This window comes from Leptidea sinapis, chromosome 22, assembly GCF_905404315.1.
Source record: "Leptidea sinapis chromosome 22, ilLepSina1.1, whole genome shotgun sequence".
Classification (NCBI taxonomy): Eukaryota; Metazoa; Arthropoda; class Insecta; order Lepidoptera; family Pieridae; genus Leptidea; species Leptidea sinapis.
In genome coordinates this window covers 7,312,335-7,326,187 of record NC_066286.1, presented here as the reverse complement: position 1 = coordinate 7,326,187, position 13,853 = coordinate 7,312,335, and the positions used below count along the sequence as shown (strand labels likewise).

At 36.4% G+C, this 13,853-nt stretch overlaps 1 protein-coding gene across 2 annotated transcripts in view; it reads right to left on the bottom strand.

The window, feature by feature from the left end:
* Nucleotides 1-13,853, bottom strand: part of LOC126970788 (rho GTPase-activating protein 6-like) — a 155,654-nt gene that overhangs the window by 22,810 nt on the left and 118,991 nt on the right. For both annotated transcript variants that reach the window (XM_050816880.1, XM_050816879.1), the window contains one exon: nucleotides 73-240. In XM_050816880.1, the coding sequence (XP_050672837.1) occupies nucleotides 73-240 (168 nt within the window). The remainder of the gene's footprint in view (nucleotides 1-72; nucleotides 241-13,853) is intronic.

Here is a 13,853-nt window from a genome sequence, read left to right as displayed (position 1 = left end):
TAAAATTTAATAAGGTCATTCCACCTTGTCATACTATACTAGGGTCATAATTTAAAAAAAATAAACACTGACCTGTCGCACTCTCTTCTTGGAAGAAGAGACGCGGAAGAGACCCAGGGTATGGAGGCCGTGTCGCCGCAGGTGGGCTAGACACGTGGATACAAGAGCTGGTACCCTCGGACCACCTCCTCCTTCCTCCAACCCCGACCATCCCCAATCGCCCGAGTCGCAGGATTCACTCTGAAAACAAATTTGAAATAAAATAAAATCATTAATTTATCTTTCTCATGCTTATCGAATAGAATCGAAAGAAGAAAAAAGCCCTCAGACAATAGAGTGGGCGGCGGTGACCATATTAAAATCACATCATTCATTTGCGTCAAGGAAATTATACTATTGATTTTTTTTGTTTTTTTGATCAAAAGTTTTCCTTCATATACCACCTCTTCAGACACAATTTAACGTGCCTCTCTATATCTCTATGCAAGTTTGTACCCTTCCTAATAAAATACATAGGTACTTTTTCGTGTTTGTTCTTTAACGGCGGTGAACGAATGCCAACGAACAACAACCTCTTCTTCACTCGCCTCGCAACATAGTCATTCTTCAAGGCCTTTTACGAAGTACGCGCTTTTTTAAATGTATCCTATCGTCTATGTGTCGTATCGTCTTGGAAACACCGCAAAAGGAAGCTCAGTCCATATTTTAGTTGTAAATTTAAATATTTTTATTCAAAATAGAATGTGACATCACTTATTGGAAGTCAAAAACTACCACCCATTCCAAAACGAATGCCTCAGACCTGAGAAGAATAGGCGCAACAAACTCACCGGGCTTTTTTTTCATCAAAAAAATATGTTTACACATTAATATTAGTAATTATTAGTAATATTGTCCAATTAAACATAGTATTTACTAGCCTGAGGGCGGTCACCCGATTCCCAATCTGTGGTATCATTAAGAAAGTAATTTATGTTAAAGTAACTTTTACCATACTACCGTTTTTAAACAATTCTATTGCATAACTTTTGCATTGAACATTTTCTGGGATCTTGTTTGTAAAAGCATTTACAGCGTAGGCATTATAAGTTTATGTCTGTTCCTGGTGTTAACATTATGGTTATGACAGTTTCTAGCAAATTCACTTATGTGCCTATGAACATACATTACATTATCAAGAATATATTGAAAAGCAACAGTCAAGATGTTTATTACTTTAAATTTTGCTCTCAATGATTCTTAAGTTAGTAAGTGGCAGAGTTCTTTGAAAAACGTACTGTAGAGGAACGCCAAACAAACAAATGGTGAGACTGATGAAGTTTATGGTGTGTGGTTTGAAACTGGAGTTGAATATGGACATTTAAATTATCGTTATAGACGTTACAATATACTAGCTTATAGACAAACAAACAGCGTACGAGAGAAAAGAACATCAGCTGTAACCGAGAAACAGCAAGATAAAAAAGGACTGCGAATTTATTAGACATAAAAAGGCATTTATTTTCTCAAAATTGATTCCTTTCAATTTCTTTTTTATGTCATTTCTAATAACTACTAGCTACTACTACCGCTTCGGAAACAAGTGGCGCTCTGAGAGAGAAGAAGCGGCGCAAGAAACTCTCCCAGCATTCTTTTTTTGCGCACTTTTCAATAAAAATATACAATATTGTACAGTCATTTCCATCTCTATAAAATAATCACAATCTAGTCCCGGGCTGTCCGATCATTTAGATATTCAGCAGTGGAGTATTAGGATTTACGACAGAGCCATTTTTTAATAAAACATTTAAATTTGTTTATAGATACTGCCTGAACAGTGGCTGGGACTTTATTATAGAAGTGTATACATTTACCCTTAAAGCTATTATGTATTTTTACTGCAGACATTCACGCTTTTCATTAGCACCTTCCAGCTTGTCTACATGCTATTCTATGTCTTTGAATATTATTAAAGAGACGATCGATATTGTGTATTTACACTTAACAAGTGTGCTTTACAGTTTACACAAATAGTGCGTGACCGCTACAACTTGGCGGTAAAAGAAGTTTCCACTGTTACAAGTATGTCGGCTCAAAACTGTGTTAAATGATGTCCATACATTATTCTAGGATAATCTCCTCCATTTGAATTCGTCAGCGGAACACTTGAAGATGATTTGTAGCAAAACAAACACAGTATTTATTGCGCTATAAATCTTCCTGCAGAACTAAGTGTTCCATTGCAGCAGCGATCATACTTTCCAACAATACAGTCCGCTAGTTCACGGCCATAGCAACCGATATTTCGGGCTGGAGCCGTCATAGTACAAAATTATCGTGGCCTTAATGAAAGCCGAGGTAATCAGATATTCGTTACGTCATCGTGACGCTGTGTTACGTCAATTATGACCTATCTTGCTTCGGTGGTGCGATGTCCCAGTTTTATGTAGAGGTGGGACTGGTTTATAGATAGTAAAGATCAGCTTCCGCGTTATCAGATGTTATAGTTTGATATCACGATCTATAGATAGACTGAGGTGTGGAGCCAATGAGGAACAAATCCACGTTGTTGTTACCTGAATCTATTCGTGGGTTAGTCTGAACTCTGTAGCGTTATTTCAGAACATTACTTTATTCAAATTCAAACATTGTGTTTCAATGTTGGTTCTGTATTAAATACTTATTGAATGTCAAATTATACAATTAACGACGTTCTTAGCACATGTATGTTATTGTATAAACTACTAACTAAACGAAATGCAAGATTGTTTTCTGCTAACAACGCAATATTTAAATATTACGAAAATATAAAAAAAAATCACTGTGATTTTGTTTACGAAAATTATTTTAAGGTTAAGTCACATTTACACCACTTCATTATATTATTATTTGCCAAAACCTAAAAAAAATCACATAAAATAGCTGCAAGCAATAGCACAAAAAGTACGATGTTTCTTATCAAAATTGTTACTGTACATACCTACAGAAAATAATAACCTCATAGAAAGCAAGTATTTTAAAACAGAGACTTCATAGTCTTGTCAACAAGTTCACAAACGTTAATATACAAGTTAATTCGGGATTAATATTATACAGGCTGGTTTTTTGAGAATGGCGGTGATGGCCAAGTCGGAAACTACGAGACTTAGAGAAAAGTCATGAAAGGAGTCATGCCCTCGATTTAAAAGAAATCAATAACTGCGTATTTAGTTTTTTAAATATTCTTGAACTTTTGACAGAAATCGAAATTACACTCTGTGTTATTGGACCAATAGACTCTGTTGCTGATAAAGATCAAACTTTGTAAAGATATGTATTACTGGATGATACCAGAATTCATTTAAATTTAAATTATTTAAGTGCTTAACTAAATGCTTTCTTTTTTTCATATTAAAATGTTGATAGCAATTGTAATTTTTTATGTACTTACATACATACTTTTGGGACATATTAAGGAGCTTTATGATGTGATGAACAAGTTTTTGAACTTGTTAATAAGACTATTCAGTTTTATTATACGTATAGAAGCAATGTTCATATTGGGCATGGCGTCTAGGAAAAATATACTCCAGACAAAAAACTGCAGTTGTAGATACTGACAATAGAAGGGCAAACTTAGAATTTTTAGTATTAAAATTTGAAATTTCATCACAATTTCAACAATGCAGTCATTTATAAGATATAAACAGCACTAATGATACACAATACGTCAGCTGTAAAACTACAGATATACTGCTATAAGCATTTCGATGACGCGAACTCACGTGATTTCACCCATCCAAATAGTGTCCAACTATATATATATACTGGCTACCCAGCAAACGTTGCTATATAAAGTACTTAATAAAAACAAAATTTTGGGTAAAAAAAATAGATGCAACCGATTCTCAGACCTACCAAATATATCGTACTACAATTATTGTATTCGATTGTCATCTTGCCAACCCTATAGCGGATTTGTGGATGGAACGGAATAATATAAAAATCGCATCGCACACAAAATTTCATACCAATCGGTTCAGCCGTTTCGGAGGAGTTTAGATATATTTTTGAATAATTAAATTTTCGCGTGCGCCAGTCGTGAGCAAGCCGGTGACGCGAACCCATAAGATTTTGCCCTACCAAAAAGTGCCCAAGGCGGCTATTATAGAAGTTTACACTTTAAAAATCCATCGACAACTTCCGCAATAAATTGATAGATATACATAAGTGAATGTTTCGTTTGATGTGTCCATACTGTTGAGCGGATAAATTACAAATTCTCTTTGATATCTTTGATGTAGCCTACAGCCTTACTGCATCATAAAAATTGTCCCGTGTTATGAGTTTTACTGCGCTGTTGATTCAACAAAATTAATTTATATTTCGACGCGTTGCAACAGCTGTATGCAGATTTTTGGCCGAGATGTTGTAAATATATTAATTTATTTGTAAATCTTGTCATATTACACACTGGAATGATCATTGACTTTCTTTTCCTTGGAAATGGTGGAAGGCTCAAAGGGCCTGCCCTGTTTGAGCAAAACATGTAATTTTTCATCATCTATCAGCTGCTAGACCTTCAAGTTCAAAGCATACTTATACTTCAAAGGCCTAAAACGCATCACTCTAATCCTAACCTTCGATATTGCAAATCCAAGTCAAACCACCAAATTGTTTAAATTTGACAGAGCGACATCTCAGGTCAATTTCCTAATATGTAATTACTGGGGTTGAGGAGGTTTTCCACTGTAAAGTAGAGCCTGTAGATGGGCATGGAGTCCCTCGATTGGCTGGCTCAGTTGGAAGAACGCTCGGGCGGAACCCGAGAGGTCACGGGATCGTTTCCCGTATCGTTCATAAATTTTGGCTACAAATTTAATCTAATTCATGCTAGAAGGGAAGGCTATCAGTTCAAACATAAGATATTGTTCAAATCACCTCAAAACCAAACCAAACAAGTTTTTGTAATGGTTATTCGACATTCCAAGAAGTACCAACATTCAGTTATGATAATATTAATAGAATCATTTGTAACCTGTTAATATTATATTGTTTTAGTAATTATATTTAGTATATATTCAGTAATTGTAATATTATATAATCTCATGCAAAATCTTAATGATGTCACTTTATTATGATGTTGGTAGTTTCGTATTATTAAGGTTGGTAGTAGTGTAACTGTTACGAATTGCTCTCGGCTATTGGGCACTTCTTGTTGAGGCAGTCGAAAGTAAGTGACGTGTTGGCTGCTGGTCACCCGACTGCCCATTGTTTTAAATCATTTAATGTTACTTGTATATAGTTGTGATGAGATGTGAGATAATAACCATTACATTTTATTATGATATAATAAGTTATGGTGCCTACAGTTGACATTTTGGTTATATATTATACTAGCTGACCCGGCAAACGTTGTTTTGCCATATAAAGTATAATTCACGCGATAGTTTTATAAGTAATAAAATATTGCCTATATTATAGCCTGTACATCATTTTGTTCTATTGTCAATAGTTTTGCAGCGCACGCAAAAATAGGTTTTCGATTTTACACCTTGTGTTACAAAATAGCAATTTTATTACGGATCCCTAATTTTCGAAAAAAAACATAGCCTATAGCCTCCTCGATAAATGGACTACCCAACACTGAAAGAATCATTCAAATCGGACCAGTATTACCAGAGATTAGCGCGTTCAAACAAACAAACAAACAAACACTGCAGCTTTATAATATTAGTATAGATTCTGAACACTAAACACTTGCAAAGCCCAACAATCAATTTTACTTTATTTTTAATTTACATAAGAAACAGGTGTTAGGGGCGCTGCACATTATGAGTCGGCATATTTGGTACGAGATTATTAGTTTATATATTTATTTATTTGGGTACACTTACAGCCCTGCACATCAGAACAGTGACAATGTAATGTTGTTTTTAATGAAAATAAGGGACGAGATGAGTAGGACGTTTAGCTGATGGTCATTGATATGCCCTGCCTATTACAATGCAGTGCTGCTCAGGATTCTTGAAAAACCCAAAAATTTTGAGCGGCACTACAATTGCGCTCGTCACCTTGAGACATAAGATGTTAAGTCTCATTTGCCCAGTAATTTCACTAGCGCGCGCTTCAGACCAAACACAATAATTCTTACACATTATTGCTTTACGGCAGAAATAGGCGCCGTTGTGGTATCCATAATCTAGCCGGCATACAGTACAAAGGAGCCTCCCACTTTATTATTTTAACTTAGACATCTTAAACATGCCTTCCTACTATTCACTTTCACTCAGATATACTGAAAAAATGAATTGATCGTCAAACCCGATTGGCTTAAGCCGGCCGCTTTTTTTTCAAATCTACATACTAGCAAGACTCGATAACGCAACACTATGGTATTCTAATACAAAAGTACGAATAACATTGTGCTGCAGAACAGTCTTGTATAGTTTGAATATAAGATTCGTGTTCTAATACCAGTTTCATTGGTGATCGACCGACCAATGTGCACGTTCCATAGAAAACTACCGATGCATACCAGCTCCCAACCAATCTATCAAAGATGCTTTCTAGAATTTGCGGCTATAAACATACGAAAGCTGTAATTTTTACAGTTCCGTACTCGAAAAGTAACCAATGGGAACTATTTTAGGGGGCTATCTCACATGCCACAATAACAATCAAATTTTTTACCAAGTATGTATAATTATTGTCATTATAAAAACTAATTATTAAAGTCAAGGTCAAGTGAATTCCGATATAACCAACACGAAAAATTAAAATACTTAATTAAAAAAGTACTGAGTGAAACTCCTCTTATGGATAGTGCGACTTACACTTTACTTATTTTTTGTATATAAACAGGATATTCCGCTGGGAAGATGATCTGAAAGATTAGCTGGCATCGGTGCTCCATAGCACAAGACCGACAAGAATGGGCATCTTTGGAGGAGGCCTTTACTCATACAGGGGTTCTTGTTAACCCATAAATTGTTTATATTATATTTTAATTTAATCTTACACATTACTAACAAAAAATTAACCAAAACGAAATTACAAATTTGTGTTTACTGTAAAAAAAAACTAGTGTTAACAAGAAATAAAAAGGCTTATTATTATTATTATTATTATTATTATTCGGCTTATCTATACTAATATTATAAAGCTGCAGTGTTTGTTTGTTTGTTTAAACGGGCTAAACTCTGGTACTACTGGTCCGATTTGAATGATTCTTTCAGTGTTGGGTAGTCCATTTATCGAGGAAGGCTATAGGTTTTTTTTTTTCAAAATTAGGGATCCGTAATAAAATTGCTATTTTGTAACACAAGGTGTAAAATCGAAAACCTATTTTTGCGTGCGCTGCAAAAACTATTGACAATAGAACAAAATAATGTACAGGCTATAATATAGGCAATATTTTATTACTTATAAAACTATCGCGTAAATTATACTTTATATGGCAAAACAACGTTTGCCGGGTCAGCTAGATGTCGATAAATGCCAGCCGGCTTAAGTGTGTAGCGGCCCTTACTCATCATAGCCGCCGCTACATTAGCCAAAGTAGACGCAACCACAGACATACGTAGGCGTGATGCGCTTACGACAAGCACCGAATTAAACCGAGCGACGAGTGGATACTCGTGCATCATACCCAGGGGTAACGACACGCGGAGATTTATGTGTGTCGATCGCGATGCAATAGCTCAGCACCACCTGATGCGATCGATTCGCACATAAACAGTTATGTTTGTGTTATTACACGTTCAAAGTGAAAACACTATTCATGTGCAATTTGGATGGTTGGTGCCTCAGATCATTTATACGTCTATAAAGACAACTTTAAAAACGTCGAAAAAAGTTGACAGTTATCCCTCTACTTTGGGATTTTTTTATGGAAATAAGGGACGAGACGAGTAGGAAGTTCAGCTGATGGTAATTGATACCCATCATAATGCAGTGCCGCTCAGGATTCGTGAAAAACCCAAAAATTCTGGGCGGTACTATAATTGCGCTCGTCACCTTGAGACATAAGATGTTAAGTCTCATTTGCCCAGTAATTTCACTAGCTACGGCACCCTTCAGACCGAACCACAGTAATATAAAGTAAAATAAGAAAGAGTTTTCCTGGTGAAGGATGCGAAAACAGGTAAAGAAAGAACAGTATTTGTAAAGAATTAAGAAAAAAAACCGATAGCAAAAGACACATTCTTCCTTAATTTTTTTAGTAGCGGGCGTTCAATTAATCAGTAAATTATTATTTTTTGAATAAGTTACGTACAGATGTAATAATAATACATAATAAAAATGCTATATTTAATCCAAATTTTCCAAGAATTCACAAAAGGTCGAAACATAATACAGGCTAGATGCGGGCATAGTTTTTTTTTGTTGCTGCATACCGTCCACGCGGACGACGTCGCGGGCATCAGCTAGTATATTAATATAATTAATGCGTGTCATTCATAGCTAACAAATGTTCTTCATCTTTCATTATCTCATAAAAACGTGAAACTTTTGCCGACCACGCGATCGGCAAAAGTTATCCAGATTCATCAAAATTAACTACTTCGGACGCTAGGCCCTCCGTCGATTGGTTTTGATCTAATAAAAGCACTCATCCCATCACTGATCAGAGCTCTGATTGCATTGCTCTAGAATTACCACAGTTATCCAATTAACTGAGTAAAATCTAAGGAACCAAAACTGATATAGTGAGCCATTCGCGGTATCGCCTTAATACGGCTTGCACTGAGACATGCATGGCTTAATCTTTGAGAAAAACATATAACTACTGGCAGGATCAACCAGGGAGCTGCTGCAAACAACGATTGTTGTCGCGCTCAGCGCGTCATGCGTCGCGATCTCCCCTTAGGGCGTCGCGACTATGACATCTTGAACATATCGTGAGATATCCGTTCGCGCACTGTATACTATATATCTCAAAGGCATACGGTGCGCATTGAACGAATCATAAGAGTTTGGAACAGCATTTTTTCGGAGTCGATTACTTTTTTCCGTTCCCGTTTCTTGAGATCTATATGGCTTATGGCGTGCGGCACCCAAAATTCAAATGATTATTATCTTTTCTGTCTGTACGCTCTTGACAGAGCGGTCATGTTTGTCATTAAGTTATGTTATGGGCAAACAATGACGTTCTATACATATAGATAAATCACGTCGTACAAAAACAAAGCCGAAATATGGAATATGCCACAAATTACACCATAATAGGGTTCGACTGTTATATCTATACATTGCCACATTTACTCCAGTTGTTTAAAATATTCTTGGTCAATAAGCAGCAATGTAAAACATTTATTCTGTTAGGTTACGTATGTTGAATTTAGAACCCGAGTCGAACAGTGACAGTTGACACACGACTAAGTGCAAGACGAATGTGCTTACATTGTCTTTAAGCACACTTTTGCCGTTCCGTTATCAAACTGTGAATGATATGTCATTATATGTGTATAGACCGTCATTTGGGGCAAATAGTCATTCGAGTGCACTCATGTACGGGATCTCCAACAACAGTTTTAATTTGATAAGTCCATCGCATTGATTATCTTCCGTGTGACCTTCCACTTCACTGTTAAGACAACACGCACCATGGATATATCGCCCAACCTCGGTATGTGTCCGAATAATATGATTATTTTAAGGAAAAGGAGGACAAACGAGCGTACGGGTCACCTGATGTTTAGTGACCACCGTCGCCCACATTCTCTTGCAACACCAGATGAATCACATGAGCGTTGCCGGCCTCTAAAGAAGGTGTACGCGCATTTTTTGAAGACATCCATGTCGTATCGTCCCGGAAACACCGCACAAGTAAGCTCATTCCACAGCTTTGTAGTACGAAAAAGTACGTAAAGAAAGCTCCTTCAGAAGCGCACAGTTGAGGACCGCCACACATCCAGATGGTTGGGATGATATCCTAATTTGTGGCGTGTCGTGCGTCTTGTTACAATATTTTCGTTATAATTAACGTCCCAGCAACCCCGTTTGCGGGGGAAATTCCGTAAGATTCTTAGCCGACCTTTACTCGACGAAAGAAATATTCCTACCATATTTCAATTGTCTGGGACTTAGGGTTCAGGAGATATCGTGATGAGTACATTGGTGGAAATCTCTTATGTATGTAGAACACGACAGTGGACAAGTAGACATAAACTTGAAAATCTTGAAAAACGACGCCAGTATGCTGATACTGTGCTTACAAAATAATTAATTGTCATTAGTTGTTGCAATGTATAAATATAAAAATACCTCGCCTTCGACGTGTGAGTAAATTTTACATTTTACTTTTTTATGTTAATTTTCATCACGATTATAGATGGATGCTGTTCCAGTTTTTTAAAGTTTAAAAAACAAATTAAAATAATTCAATTAAAATTTTATTATTAATAAAATTTAAATATGGTTCATAATAGACTATTAGCTAGTATACTTGTTCATAGGAAAATATAGGTCTGGTATTTCTTAATTCGTTTGATAAATGATATAATAAAAAAATTAAAAATCGACTAGTGCTCTAGACAAGATGACTAGCGACGTGATGCATGGACTAGCCACCGCTCCGCTGATCATATACTTAGTCTGGCCATAAATACTGTAATAAATTAAATATTACATAAGAATTTGGAATCTGTCATTTTTATATGATTGTTTATTGAGTTTTCTCATTTTTGCGCCAATACATTGTACAATATTTTGCGATATTAAAATGGAGTGGGGTGAGAACTGAATCGCTGTGATTGCATTACACAAAGTAGGTATTAAGCCAAATGCAATTTTTAACTCTCCATAAGTTTGGTGTTAGTAAAATGTTTGTGTACCGGGCTATTAATAGGTACAATGAGACCTCCTCTGTTTGAAAACTCAGAAAAAGATCTGGCCGTCCACGTAGTGTTCGTACGAAAAAGGTGGTCAAAGCAGTAAGGGAAATAATTCGAAGAAATCCTGTCCGAAAGCAAAATATTGTCGCGTAGCAACGCTTGGACGTAAATGACGAGAGTTGTCAAACTTCAAGACATTGATAATTTCAACAGCTCCGTCAGCAATACTCGTAGCTTTAGCGTAGAAGTGTTTACTTTAGACGCCGCGCTGTAGACCCGGGTTCGATACACCTACCAGTGTATGGAATATTTTGGGTTTTGTAAAGTTAATGGAAATTTCTAGTAAGTTCAGGATCAAATCGAAGAGAAAAAAAGGATGTGTGGAAATGTGTAAGCGAATAAAAATAGTTAAAAGAAATTTATAGTACAATTTAAATTTAAAGATGGACTGGGAAAATCATTTTGAAAATAGAAAAGATCCGGGGTTATATAAGCCGTACTAAGCGTGGCCTACGGCAGTTCTAGTTCTGACTCGAAAGTGTAAAGAAAAAGAAGAAGAAGTAGTGAAAAGTGGAAGTGTTCCAAGAAGAAGAAGATAGAAGAGACTTGTGTTTGGGGCGGTGTGACGCGTTGAAGGTTCCGCCGCCCACAAGAGGAACAGCGGCAGACCGGCGAAGTGCAAGTTCAGAAAAAGTGAACGCAAATAAAGACTCGTTCCTATAAGCGGAGTATTATTTACAATTCCTGACCCACTCTCGTGTCAATATTTTATCTTGGGAGATGAAGATTTTTTCTTTGTTTCAGTATTTATGGCAAGACTAGGTACATGTCGCTCGGCTTGTGCAAAAGAGCTGATAAAACTCTCGCAGCCAGTTTGGTGGAAAGCCCCAGGTGCACATTACGTGTCTTGGCTCAGCAACACTAACTATTTCTGCGCTTAAATACAACCATTGCCAAATATCTGCATTCCCAAATATTTGCATGCTTTCGATAAATTGTTGCATTTAAAACATGCACTGCGATGAGTGCCAGTGTAAGCAGACATCAAAGATGTTAGAATGTTAAACATGTTCGAGTATGATGGGGTTTTCAAATTAAAAAATAAACATTTACTTAGTTTAAATGTGCCATTTACATACAAAGTGTGGGCTTTAATGAATAGAAGTAGCATTAAATTTAATCTAATATATAAAATTCTCATGTCGCGGTGTTTGTAGTATTTATTTTTCATCTCCCTAAATGTTAAGGGTGGTCCACGGCAATTTTTTTTTTTAAATTTTGTAATTTTTTTAAATTTGTTTGGTTATGAGTCAAAATTAAAAAATACATAAAACTCCAAATTTCACCCATCTACGATCAACAGTTACTTTTGTATCTCGATTTTAATATCGGCAATACAACGTTTGCTGGGTCAGCTAGTATATTATCTATAAAATAAAATCTCTGCAAAATGAAATAAGGATATTCAATCGTTTCGACTTATTAGAGTAAATTTTGAATAATGTAAATAAATCATAGAAAACCTCAAAAGGGTAACTAAAACTGAACAAAAAATAAATATATTATGAAAACATTTTATAAACACGTAAAAATAACACCCATATTTTTATACCAAAATCATAGACGCGCCCCGGCACAAGATACTTAGCTATGAAAATAATATTTTTGAAACTAAATGTACATAGTATGCTAACTTCCTAGGATACTTAAAACTGGAACAAATATTTAAAAAATCATAAGCTCTCTAAAAAGAATTTTGACAAAATGTTACTATTCTTGAATACTTTGAAGAAAAAAATAATTTTGAAAAATTATGTGTTTAAAATAAATAAGTTTTAACATAAACTGAGAATTCTTTATAGAGGGCAAGGGGCGATGAAGCTGGGCGCAAAAATAATTACCGATTACAAATCATCAAGAAATTGAGCAATATCGATATAGTGGAAGACCTGTTTCGCTTGGCACAAGACAGGAAGAAGTTCGCCGGGCTAACGGCCAACCTTCAGTGGTGGAGAGGCACACGAAGAAGAAGAAAGTATTTTCCAAACAAAACCGGACTTCACGATAGCATTATCGATTAGGCACAAAAAGCGGAGCATGTTCAGGGTGAAAAGACCATCCACCACTTCCTACACTAAAAATTTGGGAAGCCCTAGCGTTTTTCCTAAATCATGGTGGTATGGTTAATTTACAGACGCATACTTTTTGGAATGGGTGGTACCGATTTTGACTTTCAATAAGTGACATCACATCCTGGTTTGAATAAAAATATTTCAATTTGAATCCTCCTCCTCGCGTCGTTTTCCTCATTACTTAGGGTCGTGAGTCCCCCGCTGCATCAGTTTCTCCCGTACAATTTCCCTCCATCTGCTGCGATCCTTAACTTCATGAAGGGCATTGTGGAAGTTGGTGTTCAGAGAATATCGTATTTGGTGCGACCATCTCGTGGTACTGCACCCTCTGGGACGTTTGCCATCTACCTTGCCTGTCACCATCAGCTGTTCAAGATTGTGACCCTTTTTTACGAGCAATATGTCCGAAGAGCTCCTGCACCTTACGAAGGTTATTATAGTAGAAAGTCTGGTTTTGACATTAGGCTCTTTCAGAATAGATAGTTGGTGCGAAAGGTGGTCCATGGAATCTATAGCATTTTTCTACAGCTCCACATTTCAAAGGCGTCTATTCGGTCTCTGTCGGCCTTTTTCAGTGTTCATGTCTCCGCTCCATAACTGAATATGGAGAAATATAGCGAAGTCACCAATTTGGTTTTAGGTTTTCGCGTGATGTTGCGGTCTCTTCATATCTTGTGCAACTGGGACATTGAACTTTTGGCCATCCCTATACGTCTCCTTATCTCTTTTTCGCATGATCCTGTGTTATTAATGTTAGACCCTAGGTAAACGAAGTCACTCACGATGTCAAGGTTCAGCGTTCCCGTTTGTTCAAGGCTGTTGATACGATCCACTATTATTACTTTGGTTTTGGTATGATTGATTTTTAGACCCAACAGCAAACTGATGTTCTCAATCCGGGCCAGGAGGTTCACCATCTCGGTTT